This window comes from Pezoporus wallicus, unplaced genomic scaffold (assembly GCF_028554395.1).
Source record: "Pezoporus wallicus isolate ANWC-B61680 ecotype Strahan unplaced genomic scaffold, APGP_CSIRO_Pwel_v1 contig_3017, whole genome shotgun sequence".
NCBI classification, from domain to species: domain Eukaryota; kingdom Metazoa; phylum Chordata; class Aves; order Psittaciformes; family Psittacidae; genus Pezoporus; species Pezoporus wallicus.
The window spans coordinates 3,179,294-3,196,124 of record NW_026638957.1 but is presented as its reverse complement, the minus strand read 5'-3'; the positions used below and the strand labels follow the sequence as shown (position 1 = coordinate 3,196,124).

The window sequence follows — 16,831 nt, the reverse complement described above, 5'->3', positions numbered from 1 at the left end:
AATCCAAGTTTCACAGCTGGGCAAACCAAACCACCAGTGTTTGAAATCCTGATCTGCATGTTGTGGTTTGGACAGACCCTTTAGCAGAAACAGGTGGTAGCATGCTGTAGTCATGTGTAAATCAGTGCTTAAACTGAACATATACAGAATAACAAAGCAGGCTTTCCTCTCCTCCCCTCTACTAAGTGAAGTAAAGCAAGTAGGATATAGGATATGTTGAATATATGGGATATTTCCTGGTTTAGTATGATCTGACTTCAAAGTGAGGCTCCACAAGGAAGGATTAGCTTTTCCATTCAAAGAGAGTATCAAATTTTTTAGCAAAGTCTTGAGAAAAATGTTAACTATTTTTTGATAGGTCCTATGAAGAAGCAATCACTCATTTCACTTTGCAATTTCAATCCAGATATTGATGAATGTCGAACTATTCCTGAGGCCTGCAGAGGAGATATGGTGTGTGTCAACCAGAATGGTGGCTATTTATGTGTACCCCGAACAAACCCAGTGTATCGATCACCATATCTGAACCCTTATTCAAATATTTATCCACCGCCCCCAGCACCAGGCCCTGTTCCTAACTACCCTACTGTTACGAGACCTCTGATCTGTCGATTTGGTTACCAGTTGGATGAAAACAATCAGTGTGCTGGTAAGTAGTGGAAACATTTGTTCTATGCTTTTGCTTACATTAAAGCTTGTCTGACATTGCAGAAACAATTGTCCTTTAGTAATTGAATCACTCAAGCCCAGTGTTTTGAAGTTCAGCTACACTTTTTTTAAAGGATGTGAGCTGTACGTTTCATATAGTCATTACTTGATGCAAGCCAAGAGAAGATTTTATTATTTAATCAGTCTTATTATTTAATCAGGAAACCCACTTTCATGAGAGAAGTAATGTTTTCTATGAGATAAACAACCAATTGATGGCAGGGGATTTGTCAGAGCATCAAAGGCATGCCTTTTATTCTTATGATTCTGTCCTTGAGAGAGAAGGTGGCTGTCCATTTAAAGTGTTAGATGGGGACTGAAAAAACCTTGATTAAGTTGTTGGCCATATGTGATAGCTCATATGTCTGGACATCAGTCTTCCTCCTTTAAATGGTATAAATAAGAGTGGTTTCTTCTCATGCTTTGAGTTCTTTGCTGAGACTATAATCCCCTTGGAGCACATATGTTTCATATCTGGAGGGTGGTACACAACTGTTAGCACTACCATTGCCTTAATGACTATAGACTTCAGCTGAGACTGGAACTCCCTGTTGAAGGCACTGCATCAAACAACACAAGGGGAAAGGATCACTGCCCCAGTAGAGCACTGACTTTGTCTTAGCACATTCATGTTCCCCATTCTCAAATAAAAAAAAACAAATAAGCCTATGAAAAATTTCTTGTGTTGGTAGTTTTTCTACTTTTGCATCTTTTGCTGGATTCTGATTCCACTTACTCCCTTTTGTACTGTGTTTAACTTAAATATAAGCTGCTTCTGTGTTACTCAAATTTAAGGAAGATTTAGATTATATCGCTTTGGTTTGCTTCATTTGATAATGCCATGGTATGAAGGAGCAGACAGAAAACTTCTTAACCAAACAAAATAAATCCACTAGCCAAAATATTTATTTTGATGCCAAATCTAAAATCAAGAGCTCAGGATCAGTGATCACTGGTGGCTGCTCAGGGTAAGTGCTAGAGATATAGCCCACAGGTCTACCACAGAGTGAACCTATAGCCACTACCACCACTTACTTCTGTGTCTCAGTTGTCCTAATAGTAAAGTTTTTTGTCTGTTATCTCATGTAGCTAATTGTCTGAAGGCTTTTATCAAAATCTGTTTTGAAACAGGACTGGTCTTTGACAATAAAAATTGCCCAAAACACAGAAGATACAACCTTTCAATAGAGAACATTGCCTGTCTTTAGACTAAGAACTGCATTTAACTCAGAACACTTCTTTATTGAATGCTGCTGCAGAACGATACAAGAGCTAAAACTGACTTGTCTTTTGGGCTAATTCTGCCCTATTGTTTGACATTTCTGGCAGGACATGGTTTCAGATGATGTACATTGTTTGCTTTCTAGTGAGGAGACCGTGATGCTTCATGGGAGATTTAAATTCACAGACTTCAGGGCATTTTTCTGTATTTGAATCATTGCCTTCATTACATTTCAAGGTGGGAAAAAAAAAGTATTTTCTAACCAGCACTAGTAGTAATACCTACCGGAAAAAAAAAGCAACAAACAACCTAAAACAAAACAAACAAAAAAACCAAAACCAATCTGTCTGGGGATTTTTTATGAGGAGTTTTGAAGTCCTGTGATAACTGGTAGGTTTGCTGTTAAAATAAGCATGTATACTCTTCAGTCATTTGAAAATTGAAGTAGTCCTTCTCATCTTAGCAAATTGATCAACCTCACTTATATATCTACTGGTTTGTACACTTCTGGGAGCGTTTTCAATTTGCTAATTTTGATGTAGATGAATCAGTAAATGGGGCAGTTAGTGGAAAAGAAGTGCTGAAATCAAAGTGGAAATGAAACCCCTCTGTTGTCTCTGGCATGTCGCATGCAAGCCCTGCTAATCAAAACAGGTGGATTTTGGGCACTTTGACAGTGGACCTGCCAGCCTGCGAAGGAATACATGTTCCTGTTCATGCTGGCAGAAATGCGATGTTTAATGCTTTCTTCAGTCAGGGCTGTTCACTTCTGTCACTTTAACTTTCAAATATGGGAATTTAATTGTAAGGGAAAGTCTGGTGAATAGAGACATTAACGAGAATAGATGGGCATAGACAGGCTGCTGTTTGAGTGCCGCAGTTAGCTGGGAGCAGTTTTACAAAGTCTGCATCAGGTTTGAATTTGGCCACATGATGGATCATATTTGTGTTAAAAGAAGAAAAACAAAACTTAAAGAAAACAAGACCTGTCAGAGGGAAGGGTCTCTGCTGGGGTTAGATTTAGTTTTTCATTCAGTGAAATCCTCGAGAGACATGTCTTGGTGCAGGATTTATTTTTGTACCTAGTGTGCACTAGGATGGAAAGTGTGGACATGAAGGAAGGTATCTCACTGCAGTGGTGGTAGAAAGGCCTGATCCCCTGTTTCCAGAACTTCTGGTGCAGTTAACAGGGTGTTGTGCTCTTTCGTTCTTGAAGTCCTGGAGATAAGACAGCAGGGAACCTTGTCAGGATCCTCAGGATTTTTGCCCAGGTCTTTCAAGAAAGTCTGAATCACATGAATTATTGGTCTATCCTATTATAAGCTGATTATAAGCATTGCTCATGTTAATGATATTTCAGGTGCTCTGTGCTTCCCCGCTTGTCAGAATTCACAAGCTCTTAGGATATGAAGCACTTTGAGGGTTAATTTGTGGTGGAATAGTTGAAAAGAGTAAACTGGAAGCTATTTTGCCCAGTAGCTGAGCCACTATATAACTCACAGGTTTGTTACGTGGTGTTCTGGCACCTGCCTTGCAACACCTTCTTTCCAAATAAAATCAGTGACAGGTATTTCCATCAGAGATGATGAGACTTTTTGCTATTGATGTCAGGGGAACCAAAGCTATTCTAATGCCAATGTTTCTGAGAAATTTCCATTTTTTAACAGAGCACACATTTTTGTCTAGTCAGATATGGGGTTATAGGTCTGGGCTACATCTTCTGTTGCTAGGCCAGCAGAAATCTTTACTTTTTCTTTGCATTCCAGTCAAAACAGCTTATTAAACACAGGAACCTTCTCTGAGCTCTGAAGAGCTGAGATTGTTCAAAAGACTTCCAAAGTGAAACAGGGTTAAAAATTAATCTGAAAGCTGTGAGATTTAACAGGCTCTTTTCCGTTGTTTGTGTTTGGGTTTTTTGTGTGTGTGTGTGTGCAAGTTTTGTTTCTCTTTTTTGTATTGTTTTCTTTTGTTTTTATCCCCCCTTTGTTAGAGGTAGAAAGGCTGTGAGAGGGTTGCTCTGTCACAGCCTGGCATTTGGCCTGCCTGCAAAGGCTTCGCATTCCCTGGCTCTTAGAGGAATGAGCATCTCTGGTGGTTCACATCATGACATTCCCCCTCTTGGGCTGGTATTTCCAACATGGCAAAAAGAAAAAAGACATTTAAGCCATTCTTCTCCCTTTCAAGCTTTTTTGCCTCATTCTTTCTGCCCTGGAAGGTTCGCCATCATGTTCACCACTCCTTTATCTCCAGATCTTGTCCCATGTGAAAACAAAACCTTTCCTGGCACAAGTGACACCTCTCAGTGAGAACTTTGCCCATTCCAGTGTCCTCTGCTTGGTGCAGAAGTAGCTGTAGTCATTTGTTGCTAGAGGAATATTATAATAATTACTTTTTAAATCTTCTGTGGGTTTAATTCCTGCTACAAGGCATTTTTACCTCTGGAGTTGCTGAATGCTTTATATTTTGTATGTGTTTTGTATGTGTTTTTGCATGTATTGTGTTTTCAACAGCACAGGTTAGGAATGATTTGTAAGACAATTAACACTGGAGTAAAAGACCATATACAGGAAAAGGCAAAGAACATCTAGCACAAGAGCACTTCTTGAACTGTTTGTCTTCTAACGCTGCATCTCTATAAATACAGAATGGTTAGTCATAATAATGACTTTTTGTTCAAGGAACTCAGTCTAGTAACTATTGGCAGGATTAAACTGGAGCGAGAGCCCATGTTCTTGCATTATACATTCATAAGCTGAGAGCTCTTTCCAATTTCCCTTCACTCCACCTTGCTGTTTCCTGTTTTACAAAGATTTTTAAAACATGCCTCAAACACAGATCCTTCTGGACATTGTGGAAAGAACTGTAATGGGTGGGCTCCTATTTTCACTTCCTCTCCTGTTAATGCATGTGCACAATGTGGGGAGTTGATGGAGGTGGGAAGGCATCTAAGAGAGTTGAATGGAGGGATTGGAGAAAGCAGGCTGCAGTCTTCTCTCAGACTACTGCAGAGAAGTAGATGTTAGGAAAGATGCAAGCATAAGGCAAGATGAGTATGACCTAGAGACAGAAGGAAGGGAGGAGGCCTGAGGAGTTAATTACAAAAAAAAAAAAAAAAGGAAAAAAAAGAAAAAAAAAGGCATCATTATTTTAAAAACAAAAGCTGAAAGGAAGAAGCACGAAACCAGAGGGAAATGGAAAGATGTTTTTTCCAAGAGAGAATTGTTCTTCAAGGCCTCCTCTGTGGAGCAGTCACCTCATCTGTGGAGCAGTCATTGCTTCAGCTTTCCTCACTTCACAAAGACTGCCAGGACCTCCTACATTCCCTACCTACAAGTCCCCATTCCTACGTTCATGGAGCAAAACTCCTTCCTTCAAAACATTACCTTTGCACAGATGGGTTTTAGATCATTATCATTTATATTGCAAGCATACCTAAAACCCACATCCAAGTGTGCAATTATGCTGACCTGCTCTGTGCACAACCTCATTAAGAACAGGCTATGCCTAGATGAGTTTTCAAGCAAAATGAAAGAACCAGATATGTGTGTGTGCGTGTCTTGGGAGAGGGGAGGGAAATGAAGATACAGGGAACTGAAAGGAGGTGCACAGGTCTTGTGGCAGGCCCATGGCTATGCTGGGGGTAGAGCATGGAATTCCTTATTCAATGGCTTACCTACTAAGTCAGGTTGCCTCCTAACAGTGACTTTTCTAGTGACCTCTCCGAGCATACAGAAACAGGAGAAAGAAAAAGAGGGAAATGCAGCAGGGAGATTATGCCCTAGAAGGGGATGTGTAAAGGAGAAGCAAATGTAATCCATTCCTACTATTGCCTTTTTAAACCCCATTTGGTTCAGCTCTGTGTCCTTTTGGTCTGTGATACAATCTCTTCTGCTATTCCAGAGGGCCAGTTCCTGAAGGCTATGCATGGCTCATGTTAGGGCAGCACTGCCATCATATCCAAATTAACTAGGAAACACACACAAAAAAAAGAAAGACTGCATGAGAATAGGTTCTGAAAGTGGTTGAGTGCAGTGTCCTGAAAGGATATGTAATGGATAACAACTCCCGTTTAAATTAAGGGCCATGATATGTAGCCTTTATTTATAAGATGGTTTTCCTTTCAGGTTTTGTATGGGGAAATATAAATTCAGACTTCATGCTGCCATAGCAACAGGAACGTTGCTTCTGAAGCATTTCAAGAAGAAGCTGTAGTTGGTGGCTGAGGCTTGGGTTGGAGGATTTTGCAGTCAGCTCTTGACTTCGTAATAGATAAATGTGCTGGGTATTTTGGCTCTTCAGGTCTTTCTGCGTAAACTGAAATGGTAATTAATTTTCAGGATTGTACCACGTGTAATTTCATGAGTAGGTGATAGGTGCTCAGATAAATCCCTGACAAGAATCATATAAAAATATATAAACAGGAGAAAAAAGGCCTGGTTTAATAAGCCTACAACAGTGAAGCTCAAAGTGAGTCATGTGGAACTTACTTACTTTCCTAGCACACTAAACTGATTGGAAATTACTGGGCACTTTTGTCTATGTTTCTCCATAGATCAGAGGAGAGGGGTGGTCACAGAATTTAATCAGTATCTCCCATCTACTTCAGGAATACTTGTGTTACAAAAGCTTTAAATGATTATTTGATCCTAAAGTTTTTCAGTCACCATCTACTTATACTGTACTCATTTCCTGTTTTAGCACAGTTCAAGATGGTTGACCCTTGGTTATCTAATGTAATGAGACTAGACAAGTCAGGTAAAAGAAATACATGAAAAATACAATCTATGTACATTAAGAGAGAAGACCATATGCCAGGGGACTAATGGAAGAAGGATCATTATTGTCATAGAGTACAGGCATATTTAACATAGCCCTGTCCCATTGAATAAACCCTCATTGTAAAGCTCCAGAAAAACATAACTCTTCTGGATCCAGCCTCAGTGCTTCTGATCTGATGGTCTTATCTATTGACAAGCCTTCATAAAGGTAATAATTAATTGACCATAAAATATTAATGGGTAAAACCATACATCTGAAAATATTCAGAGTTCTTTACTCCCTCAGGAAACCATTGCACAGCATGGAGGATGGGCCAGGGCTGAGGAAAGGCAAGATTCAGTCTCTACAGTAGGGTCCATCGGTAGGGTCATTCCTACAGAAATTTGGCCATCGATAGACATATCCTCCCCTAGTAGAATCTACCAAGCAGAATGAGGGTGGAAACGCTGCTTTCCACTGAAGTGAATCCATTTGTGGAGGGGGAGTTGGCTTGATAGGAAAGGTTGCTGTGTGTATCTGTATGTAGCAAGGTAAACTGAGCCTTCTGTGCCTTGGATTATTCCTTCTTTCATCCCTTGCTAAGTGCACTGTGGGAGGAGTACAGTCTGGTGGTTAAAGCACAGGCAATGCTTCTCTTATTTGTAAAGTTTCTACTGCTCACAAAGGCATGAGTAAAATTGAACCAAGAAATACAACATGCAAGCCAAGAAGGATGGCATGTTATTAAGAAAACTGGCATATCTGTACTGGAATGAAAACCAGCAGGCTCCTGGGTATAGCAAAGTGTAAGTTCAAATCCGTCATTCTGCATGTCAGTGCCTTTCAAGCATCACTGACTGACTATTTATGTATGATGATGTGAAATGGGAAAATAAAATGAACAGAACTAGAGTATGGCCACAACTGTACTTGACTGAACAACAGTCATCCCGTGTAGATAGCTACATAGTCAATTGGATACCAAAATCTCTTAAACCTCTCATTATGGACCCCATTGATTTCAACGAAGATTTTAGGATCTGAGAGCAATTCTTGCAGTGAATTTATTAGGTTTAAATTAATCTGTCTTGAGCCTAAGCCACTGAGCATAAGTAGCTTATGGTCAGGAGATTGCTACCATATTTTCCTCCTGCTCATCTCCTGATACCCTGATAAGAATTTCCTAGACATTGTGAGGGACAAATAGGCAGCTGGTTAGAAGATCACCTTATAATTAAAACCTGTGGCCACCTGGGGAATATTTGATTATACTTTCAACTTTAGCTTGAGCTAAACTGATTATATCTGGAAATGTCTTCACCTGCTTATTAGTGGTGATTAAAAGTTTTCTGGTTTCTTCTGTATTGAGGCTGGGAGCCAGGAGGGAGGCAGAGTGGCATATGGAGGGGAACAACTGAAAGAGAATGTGTCACGTCACAAAGCACAACTGGTTTGTATGCAGAGATAGGGCATAATCAAAGAAAAAACATCCATGTCTTGCTAGATGTGCGGGCCACCTCCAGACAAAGGAAGGTTAAAATCTCTCTGGACTGTGATCTCTCTATTTCATGATGTGTTTCAGTTTTCCCTCTTTCATGCAGTTGTGTGACACTTTGGTATACAAGGTGGCAAGAAGCCATGAATTCCATCTCCCTTGTGTTTTGTAGACTGCAGAGGGAAAGGGTATGCAAGTGAAAGAGGGTTAATTGATACTCTAGATTTTGGTTGGTTTAATGGCCTCAGTTAAGCTTGGTCTCTGAACTGGAGGTTATTGGGTGATGGGCTCTGAGCCAAATAATACACAGACTTCAGCTGTCCCCAAGAGCTAGTTGGCAGGAGGTTATATCTGACTCACTTCAGAGGAGCAGTAATCATGCCCAGCTTGCCATATCTGCAGGCATGTGCTGGCCAGGACAGGACTCTCACCCCTGCTGTTAGTCTCAGAATGATGCTGTAGACTCACTGCTAACAGCAGTTTGACATATGGGGCTTTGTGGCTGCCTTGCCTTTATTATGTCTTACCTCCAGGGATTTCAGCAGTGCCAGATCAGTTAAAGCCACTATGTACCTATTAGCTCTGTCTGCTCTGGAGCAGATTTCATGAGCTTTCCTTTATGGGATAGCTGTCGGCAAGGCAGTCCTGCCAACTAGACAATTACAGGGCTTGAAATAAAATTAAGTCACTTAATGGTGCTGGAAGATTGACTGACTTCATGAGCACCCTTCTCCAACATACTGGCTCTGTGGCTTCTCTCATTTTCCTATGGATGTCTGTTTCTGTTGTGGATGACAGTCCATGTGTAACTTTCTTCTGAGACCCTCAGGGACTCTGGTTGCATGAGTGACACCTTCTCTACCTCCCTGTGGCATAACACGCAGAGTTCAATATGTGGGAGATAGAGTGTTTCTCTTTACCTGAAAGGCTTATTTATTTTCAATGCCCTTCATAGCACCAGCACTCTGCTTGGGCCTGCGTTAGTATTTGCATGTATTTGCAGCACTCAACAGTGCCTAGAGATGGCAGTGTTCTCAATGACTTTTTAGTCACCGTTTTTCTTGGCCTCTCCCTTATATTTTTTGGGTCAGCTTTGTTTCTTTTCACTTGGTTCCAGCCTGAAATTTGCCATGGCTATATGTCACAATCAAGATGCTAAGCCAAAATATATAGAAAATATGAATTGGCTGCTTTGACAATATGAATCAGCCAGATGGTCCGTATGTTTTGCCAGACTCCATAGGCAGAGGTAATGTGCTGGCATTGCTCCTTTGTCTTGTCCCTGATACACTGGACCCATGATGGAGCTGCCACGCAAAAATAGAAGAGCTGCCTGATGTTATGTGGTGTTTACCATGCTCTGTCGCCTTCATCTGCTAATTGACTGGCTTCCCATTTTAGTATTTCAATGAGATGAGAGATTTTTTCAAAGAAAATAAAGCTACCAGAAGATGAATGGGAGTTACACATCACTAGCCCAACTGAACACAGTAAAGCCCTTTATGACAGTGCAGTGTATCAAGTTATAAAAGAATACAGTAGGCATGTTGCAGTGGAGGAATAGTAGAAAATATATCAGCAGGAGCATTTAAAAACTGCCTAAAACAATTGTTAACAAGAAAGAGCCTTGCACAAGTTGGGAGTGAGATAAATGTTATCAAGATCTTTAAGTTGCTGTAGTTTCAAGTCCTTTGATATATTTCCAGCTTCCACTGTGCACTGAGGCACAAAAGAAAACTGTTTGCTTTATCTAACGCTGCAGAGAAAAGTTCATAGCATGGTTAAGAGCTGCCACCCATTAAATAACAGTTATTGTCACTATGGCGGAACAATGCAAAGCTGAGATAGCTTAAATGGGTAGCCAGAAATCCCCTTTCTGAAAGAGGAATCTCAGAGTAGTGCAGAGTCAGTTTGCCAGACTACCACTCCTTGCTCCTGGAGCAGGAATTGGCCCAGGGGGAGGACATGTGGTCTGAAAGCTATAGTATGCTTCGAATTTTCAGCTATTGTAACCCCTGTGGGGAATCCCAAACTAGGCATAGGCTGGAGGAGCCTTGGATCACACTCATGTATTTCAATGGTAGACTGTAGCAATATATACAACACTTGTTGCCAGCAAAGCATTAAGCAATGCATCTGGAGCTTTAATTCAGAAGCAGATTGAAATAATTTTAATCAAAAGTGGAGCTGATGAAATAGCAGGCTGATGGAATAGCCCAGGACTGTGCACTGACAGCTATCATTTGGTTTCATGCAGTCATCCCAAAATCGTGTAGCATGCCAGTTTTAGGAAGGAGGTATTCCTCCCCACTAAATCAGTACTATTTGAAGATACGGCTTTGTAAAACCTGTATTATGTTATTCAGGTAGTACATTGCATTTTGGGACAAAATTCTCAGCGGAATCAGTGATTTTATCCCTTTTTTTTTTTTTGGTTTGCAACATGACATTTGGTTCATTGACATTTTCAAGGGGTTTCACTAGACACAGTTGAAAAGTGGCATAAGAGAATAAGACTTTTGTACAAGGTTTCAAATAAGACTTCCAACACTGCTTATGATCTTCATTGAAAAAAGTGGAAATTTTACTTCATATTCCACAAGCAATTTTGCAAACCTCAGTGTAGATTTGAGCCCAGAGTCCTGTGGCATAAATGTGTCCTACGAAGACTGGAGGATACCTCTAAATGCAATCAGGCAGTTTGCAGTATATCCATTAATGGCCCAACAGGCTATGCACATTCTGAAGCTGATAAGGGATGTGTTCTGCTACAAGATACAAAATACCATCATGTTCTTCTCCACCCAAATGCCAAGCTGACATCTAGAATCTTGGGACATGAAACTGTCTTGGAAACACATGATCCATCTGTGGTTCATTCCCTCTGACCTGGGGAGGACGGGAAATGCAGAATCAATAATTTTCTGCAGTATGTGATTAGAGATGATTAGAAAGACTACAAATGGTAAAATGCCAGTCATGCTAAGGATTTGCAAGGCATGCTTCTGTGCTGGAGATTGTGCCTTTTAAACTATGCCTGCTCTCTTGCATGACTGAATATGACCAGAGCCCTAGTAATAGAGGCTAATAAAGGAAAGTACTATGAAAAAGGAAAAATGTAATTTAGTTTTTCACTACAGCAGGCCCACATGATGGAAAATTCACTGGGATGTGCCTGCTGGACAGTAAGAGCAGGAGTTTGTTCCAGGAATAACCACAGATGTGAAATGTTCCTGCTGGTTGGGAACATCGCCTTTCTTGTTTATTTCTCTATGATTTTTTTTTTTTAATTACCTAAACAGATTTTTTTTTCAGGCCAGGCGACTTGGAATTGAACCATTTATCTTAGGAATACTCAATGTGAGCATGTGTCTTTCTGAGCTTTCATGGGTACTGCGAGAAGTGGTGGGACTGCCTGTGACGTTGGTGGTATGACTGGCCCCATGTTCAGCCTTTAGCGCTTGTCAGCAATTCCTGAATTCTGGTGCAAAGAAGCTAGACTTAACTTGAAGCTTTGGGGACAAAAACATGCAGACCTGTATGTGTGAGTAGGGCAGTCCTGGTTCTAGCTGTGTTTCTACATCATCCTGTGAAATAGTTCTCCCATCTCAAGAATTTCTAGTAAATTAAGCAGAGATTCACAAATACGTTGTCACTGTGATGAACTGCACTGATACAAGGTTTACAATTAATATCTATGTGCAAGTGTTCTAAATATTTTCTCTTAGCTACCTCCAGGAGGGAGTTCAGTATGCAGCAGATTCCCAGATTCCTGTTGCTTTCACGGGCACCCAATTCTCCCAGTCATACTGGTTCCCTGGTATAGAAAAACATGGGCATCCTGAGGCGTATCCAGGACAGGACTACTATGGTGGTTACAGGGTGGGAACACATAACATACAAGGACAGGTTGAGAGAAGCAGGTTCTCTCTGCCTTAAGAAGGTAAGACTGGTGAGGGAATTGTATTGCTTTCTGTCTTCAGCTGTCTGAGTATGTAGAGAAGTAAAAGCCAGATTCTTCCCAGAAGTGCATGTGAACAGGAATTAACTAAAGTTGGAACATGAGAAATTGTTGTTAGATATAAGAAAAAATGCTATCACTTGAAGGTGGTCAAACACAGAATCATAGAATCATGGAATAGTTAGGGTTGGAAAGGACCTTAAGATCATCTAGTTCCAACCCCCCTGCCATGGGCACAGACACATGTCACCCAAAGCTCTGTCCAACCTGGCCTTGAACACAGCCAAGGATGGAGCATTCACAACTTCCTTGGACAACCCATTCCAGTGCCTCACCACCCTCACAGTAAAGAACTTCTTCCTTATATCCAGTCTAAACTTCCCCTGTTTAAGTTTGAACCTGTAAACTTTGGAACAGAGGTTCATAAAGTTTGTAGCTAAAGGTTGTATCCTTGGAGAAGTTCAAACCTCAGCTGGAGAAGGCCCTGAGCAACCTGACTGAATAGCCCTGCTTTGAGCAGAGGTTTGGGCCAGATGACTTTCAGATGTCAGCTCCAACATGCCTTGTGCAATGATACTGAGACTGCAGTCCCTGAAGTGCAGGAGCCTGTGTCTGACACTGATTCTAGCCTTTAATTTATTTTTTAATTTATTTAATTTATTTAGACTCCCATAAAATGAAAGTGATATTCTCTTTGTCACAGAGATTTTGAGGTTTAGCATTGATTTTGTAGTGTTGTAAGATCTTTGGATGGAAGCTGATATAGTGAAGTAGAAGCAATGATCAGAAGTGGAAAATTTTATTCCCAGCTTTGCAGTGAAGTGAATCTTGAGTTTCACAGAGTGCAGGTTCAGCCAAGACCATCCAGATCAACATATCTGTTTTACACCAGGATCAGTACAGGGGAAGAAGATCTGCCCTTATCTCAATTGATTTATTGATTGATGGGCAGGAGCCAGAAGTCCTGCCCAGAAGTTAGTCAACTTGTATTAGAAATCTGCCATATGAGGCTGAAAGTACCTTGTCCTGCCTGGGAGTTTCATAACCATACAGAACCTGCCATGGTCCTGCTCAAAACTGGTAGTTCTTGAGGCTAAACAAAATACAACTTTCTGCCCCAAAAGGCTCAGTGTATCTGCTCTGAGGGCTTGTTATCTCAGGAGTTCACAAATCTTGAAAGTTTCTGTCTTAGTTTATGCATAAAAGGTAACTGAATGTGGTTGAAAGCAGAGTTGGGGGGGAAGCCCTTTGAGATTAAACACCTCTTTTTCAGGGAGACATGAACTGAGAGTAAGAAGGAGAATTGCCAGTAGACATCCACATCACATGCCAATTGGAATAAAGTAAACCTCCCATATCCACACAGTTTTCATTTATCCAGGAAGATTTGCAAACCAGTTGGCTGGTGGCAATTTTTGGAACATTGCAAGCAAATGTGGCTCAGTCATTATAAAACAGTGAATGCCAAATCTGAGTTAAAGCCAGTTATTTGAGCAGCAATTATAAGCATTTTCCAATGATCACCACCACAGAAATAAATAAATAGATGGCTTGCTATGTATACACTCAAAGGGGAATGTTGCCCAACATTCGTAACTCTTTGCTATTAACAGTAATGAGGACACAGCTGTCTGAGCCTGAAAGCCAGTATTTGCAAAGTATAATTCTCGAAGATTTTTCTTCTCTACTGGCTCTTGTCCACTACCCATTCTTTGCTTACAAAAAAGCCCAAAAGGCCCTAACATTTATACAAGAATTACACTGGCTTTGTGGTGCTTTTGAGATATTGTTATAAAGCATGCTGACACATGGACTGATTCAAAACTCAGATGAAATATGAAAAACAATTCTTTCCCCTGATAAGCTCCCCAATGCCTTTAGTGCCAAGCATAACACTGTCTTCGTATTCAGTCGCGACAGCTCCTAAAGCAGCTGGCAAGGGTTGCTGCCATGGGCAGAGATCTGAAGTTCTCCCTTCCTAAGGATTTCTAAATCACACTGAGTAAAGAACTTGTGGCTGCAACCGGGCAGACCAGTGATGAGTGTGTTCAGTCATGTATAACTAGTCAACTCTACATAACCCCTAAAGCATATAGAAAACTGCCCCATTGTCCAGGCACGTCTTGCATGTTGGTGCTGCCAGAGTCTTTTCCCTGGTTCTGTATCAGCTGGGCTCATGGATTAAGGTCTTAGATTCCTGAAGGAAGACAAAGCACTGTAGGCTCCATTGCATGTGTGTTTGACTTGTGCAGTTCAAGTGACGTGAGGCAGTATACAGTCATAGCACCTTCTACCTGTAGCCTTCTTGCATGCTGTAGCCAAGCTTTGAAATCCAGTATATTCCTGAATGAGATGCTGATGATGATTGCTGAAGCTTTGTGAGAGAGTGATTAATGGTGAGTCACATATTGCTATTCCAGTTCCCCATAATCGAGTTCCCTTTTTTATATTCGTGCATGGAGTCCTTTCTCTTTCATGTATATTACAGATTTCAAGGTATCCTGTGACAATGACTAGAGCATCGGCAGTGAATCCTCTCTAGGCATATGTACATATGGCACACCTAGGATGTCTCTTGTATTTTCAGGTCTCCAATACTTCACTCCCACGTCTGTTTGCACAACATGCTTGAGCAATGGTTAAAGCTTTTGTTATGTTGTATATCCAAAGTGGCATTTTAATGGAAGAAGCAGCCCTTCCAATAAAAGTTTCTGTTATATCCTGCAGGTGGATATTTACATCCCTTTATTTTCATTGCGGCTTTAATTTCTGGATCCATTTGGATTGATTTCTTCTGTTGCATTAAAAGTAGTGCTGTTCTTCTCTTTACTAGTTATTGTGGTCTATTCAGAGTCTCAGACCTTGTTAGCTTGCCAAAACACTTGGAAAAGGAGCTCTTAATGACTCAGTTAAAATGTACGGTCAAGAAGTTCACTTATTAGAGGAAATGTAAACTGACCACCAATTGGCTAAACCAGCTGGCTGGACTATTTGTGCTAGTGATTTCTCAAAGCTCCCTGGGGAGCAAAAGTGGGAATAGCAGTTCTCTTCTTCCCTCATGGTCTGTACCCTAACAGAAAAGACTTTGAAAGAATTTGCTGGAGAAGAAGCCAATAGGATTTCACAGACATGTTTAAAAGCTTTATAAATAGTGACTTAAACTGCAATATTTTTAATATATTCCTTCTTACAGGGTTTTTTTAACATAGCCCATAGAATTGCACAGAAAATATACAATTCAGCCATAGACAATTCATGTGTTCAATGTTAGTAGTTCTACTTTTAATAGTTTCTACTGTGAAATTTTATACACTTTCTCTAGAGACTTCTCTAGAGACTTTTTCATATCATGAAGCAGAGGGAGGGCTCTAAGGACCTTTTGCTAGAAGTATGTTTTAATTTCTTAGTGTGCATTTCCTGACTCTGATTGCACATCTTTTTCATTTACATTGCAATAGAAAGTGTGGCTTACATAACCTCCAAACATCTGGGAGTATTCTCAGTGCTCACTGGCTGCTCTCACCACCCTACCAGCAGACCTCAGTGTAGCATATGATCACATAGAACTGATAATCTAGAGAAAAGGGTAGTACAACAGTAATTCTCCATTTTTTTCAGCTGAAAAATATGTTTCCTGTTGATGCAGATGAAACCATGCTGAGCAACAACTGTTTGGTACCTTCTAATTCATCAGATTCAGTGTCATCAGTAGGATTCTAACACATCTCTACCCTACTCCACCAGGGTTCTTAGGTCACTCTTATTCTACTATACCACAGCTACTTGGAATAGTAAAGTGAGGTGGAGAAATAACTGAGATTCCCAAATCACATGCAATGACCATGGATTTCATAAGTTGTGCAACAGCAAATCATGAATCCAGAGTGTACAGCTATGCTCTAGTCCATGGAGTTTCCATGTTTAAGCAAAACCCTTAACTGAAATCAGTAGTTTGTCATCTTTCTGATATCAGAATTAACAAGCAGACTGTACATTTGTGCAAAAGCTTTCATGGGACACCAGGAACAGTCTGAACAGCCCACAGCCACGTGTGATCTTGTACCAACAGGGAGCCATGGGAATTGGTAGGAATGAGGAGCTGTGGTCATGCAGATGATGCCAGGTGTACAAACCATGCACAGCTCTGTTCTGAGCAGAAGAGGAAGAGCCTGCTGCCCCTTTTGTTCCCCTACTATGCACTTACCTGCATGGCTGTCCTATAAATCTCAATCAAAAAACCAGGACTAGGACTGTGCTAAAAGAGTAAAGTCCTTTCACAGTTTAGCTGTTGTTTATCATCATCTTTGAGTAATATCCAAAGTGTGCTAGCTAAGGAACAGCTCAGATAACTGGCAGGCGATCCAGAATCTGTGACACATGTTGAGCAATATTCATACCAGGCAGAAGGAGCAGGATTACAGATTGATGCCTCACACTATTTAGTATCCGCTTTCAGGGTGACCATCTGTGTGAAAAAAACACTTTAATCCTTATCTAGCCATCAACCAATAACATAACGTACACGGGATGCAGATGCAAAATGAATTCAGCAATCAACAGCCAGTCCTCAGACACTGAAATATGCAATTAAACAGGTGTTTAGGGAGTTGGTCTTGGATTGTGTCCATGCTCAGCAGGGTCAGTTGTCCTTGGGAAAAAACACTGACCCCACACAGCAGTAGTTTGA

General features: G+C 40.8%; 1 protein-coding gene across 1 annotated transcript in view; it reads left to right on the top strand.

Annotated features, from left to right (window-relative positions):
• Positions 1–16,831, top strand: part of FBLN5 (fibulin 5) — a 44,625-nt gene that overhangs the window by 5,669 nt on the left and 22,125 nt on the right. The window contains exon 4 of the mRNA XM_057413323.1: positions 407–649. Coding sequence (XP_057269306.1) covers positions 407–649 — 243 coding nt within the window. The remainder of the gene's footprint in view (positions 1–406; positions 650–16,831) is intronic.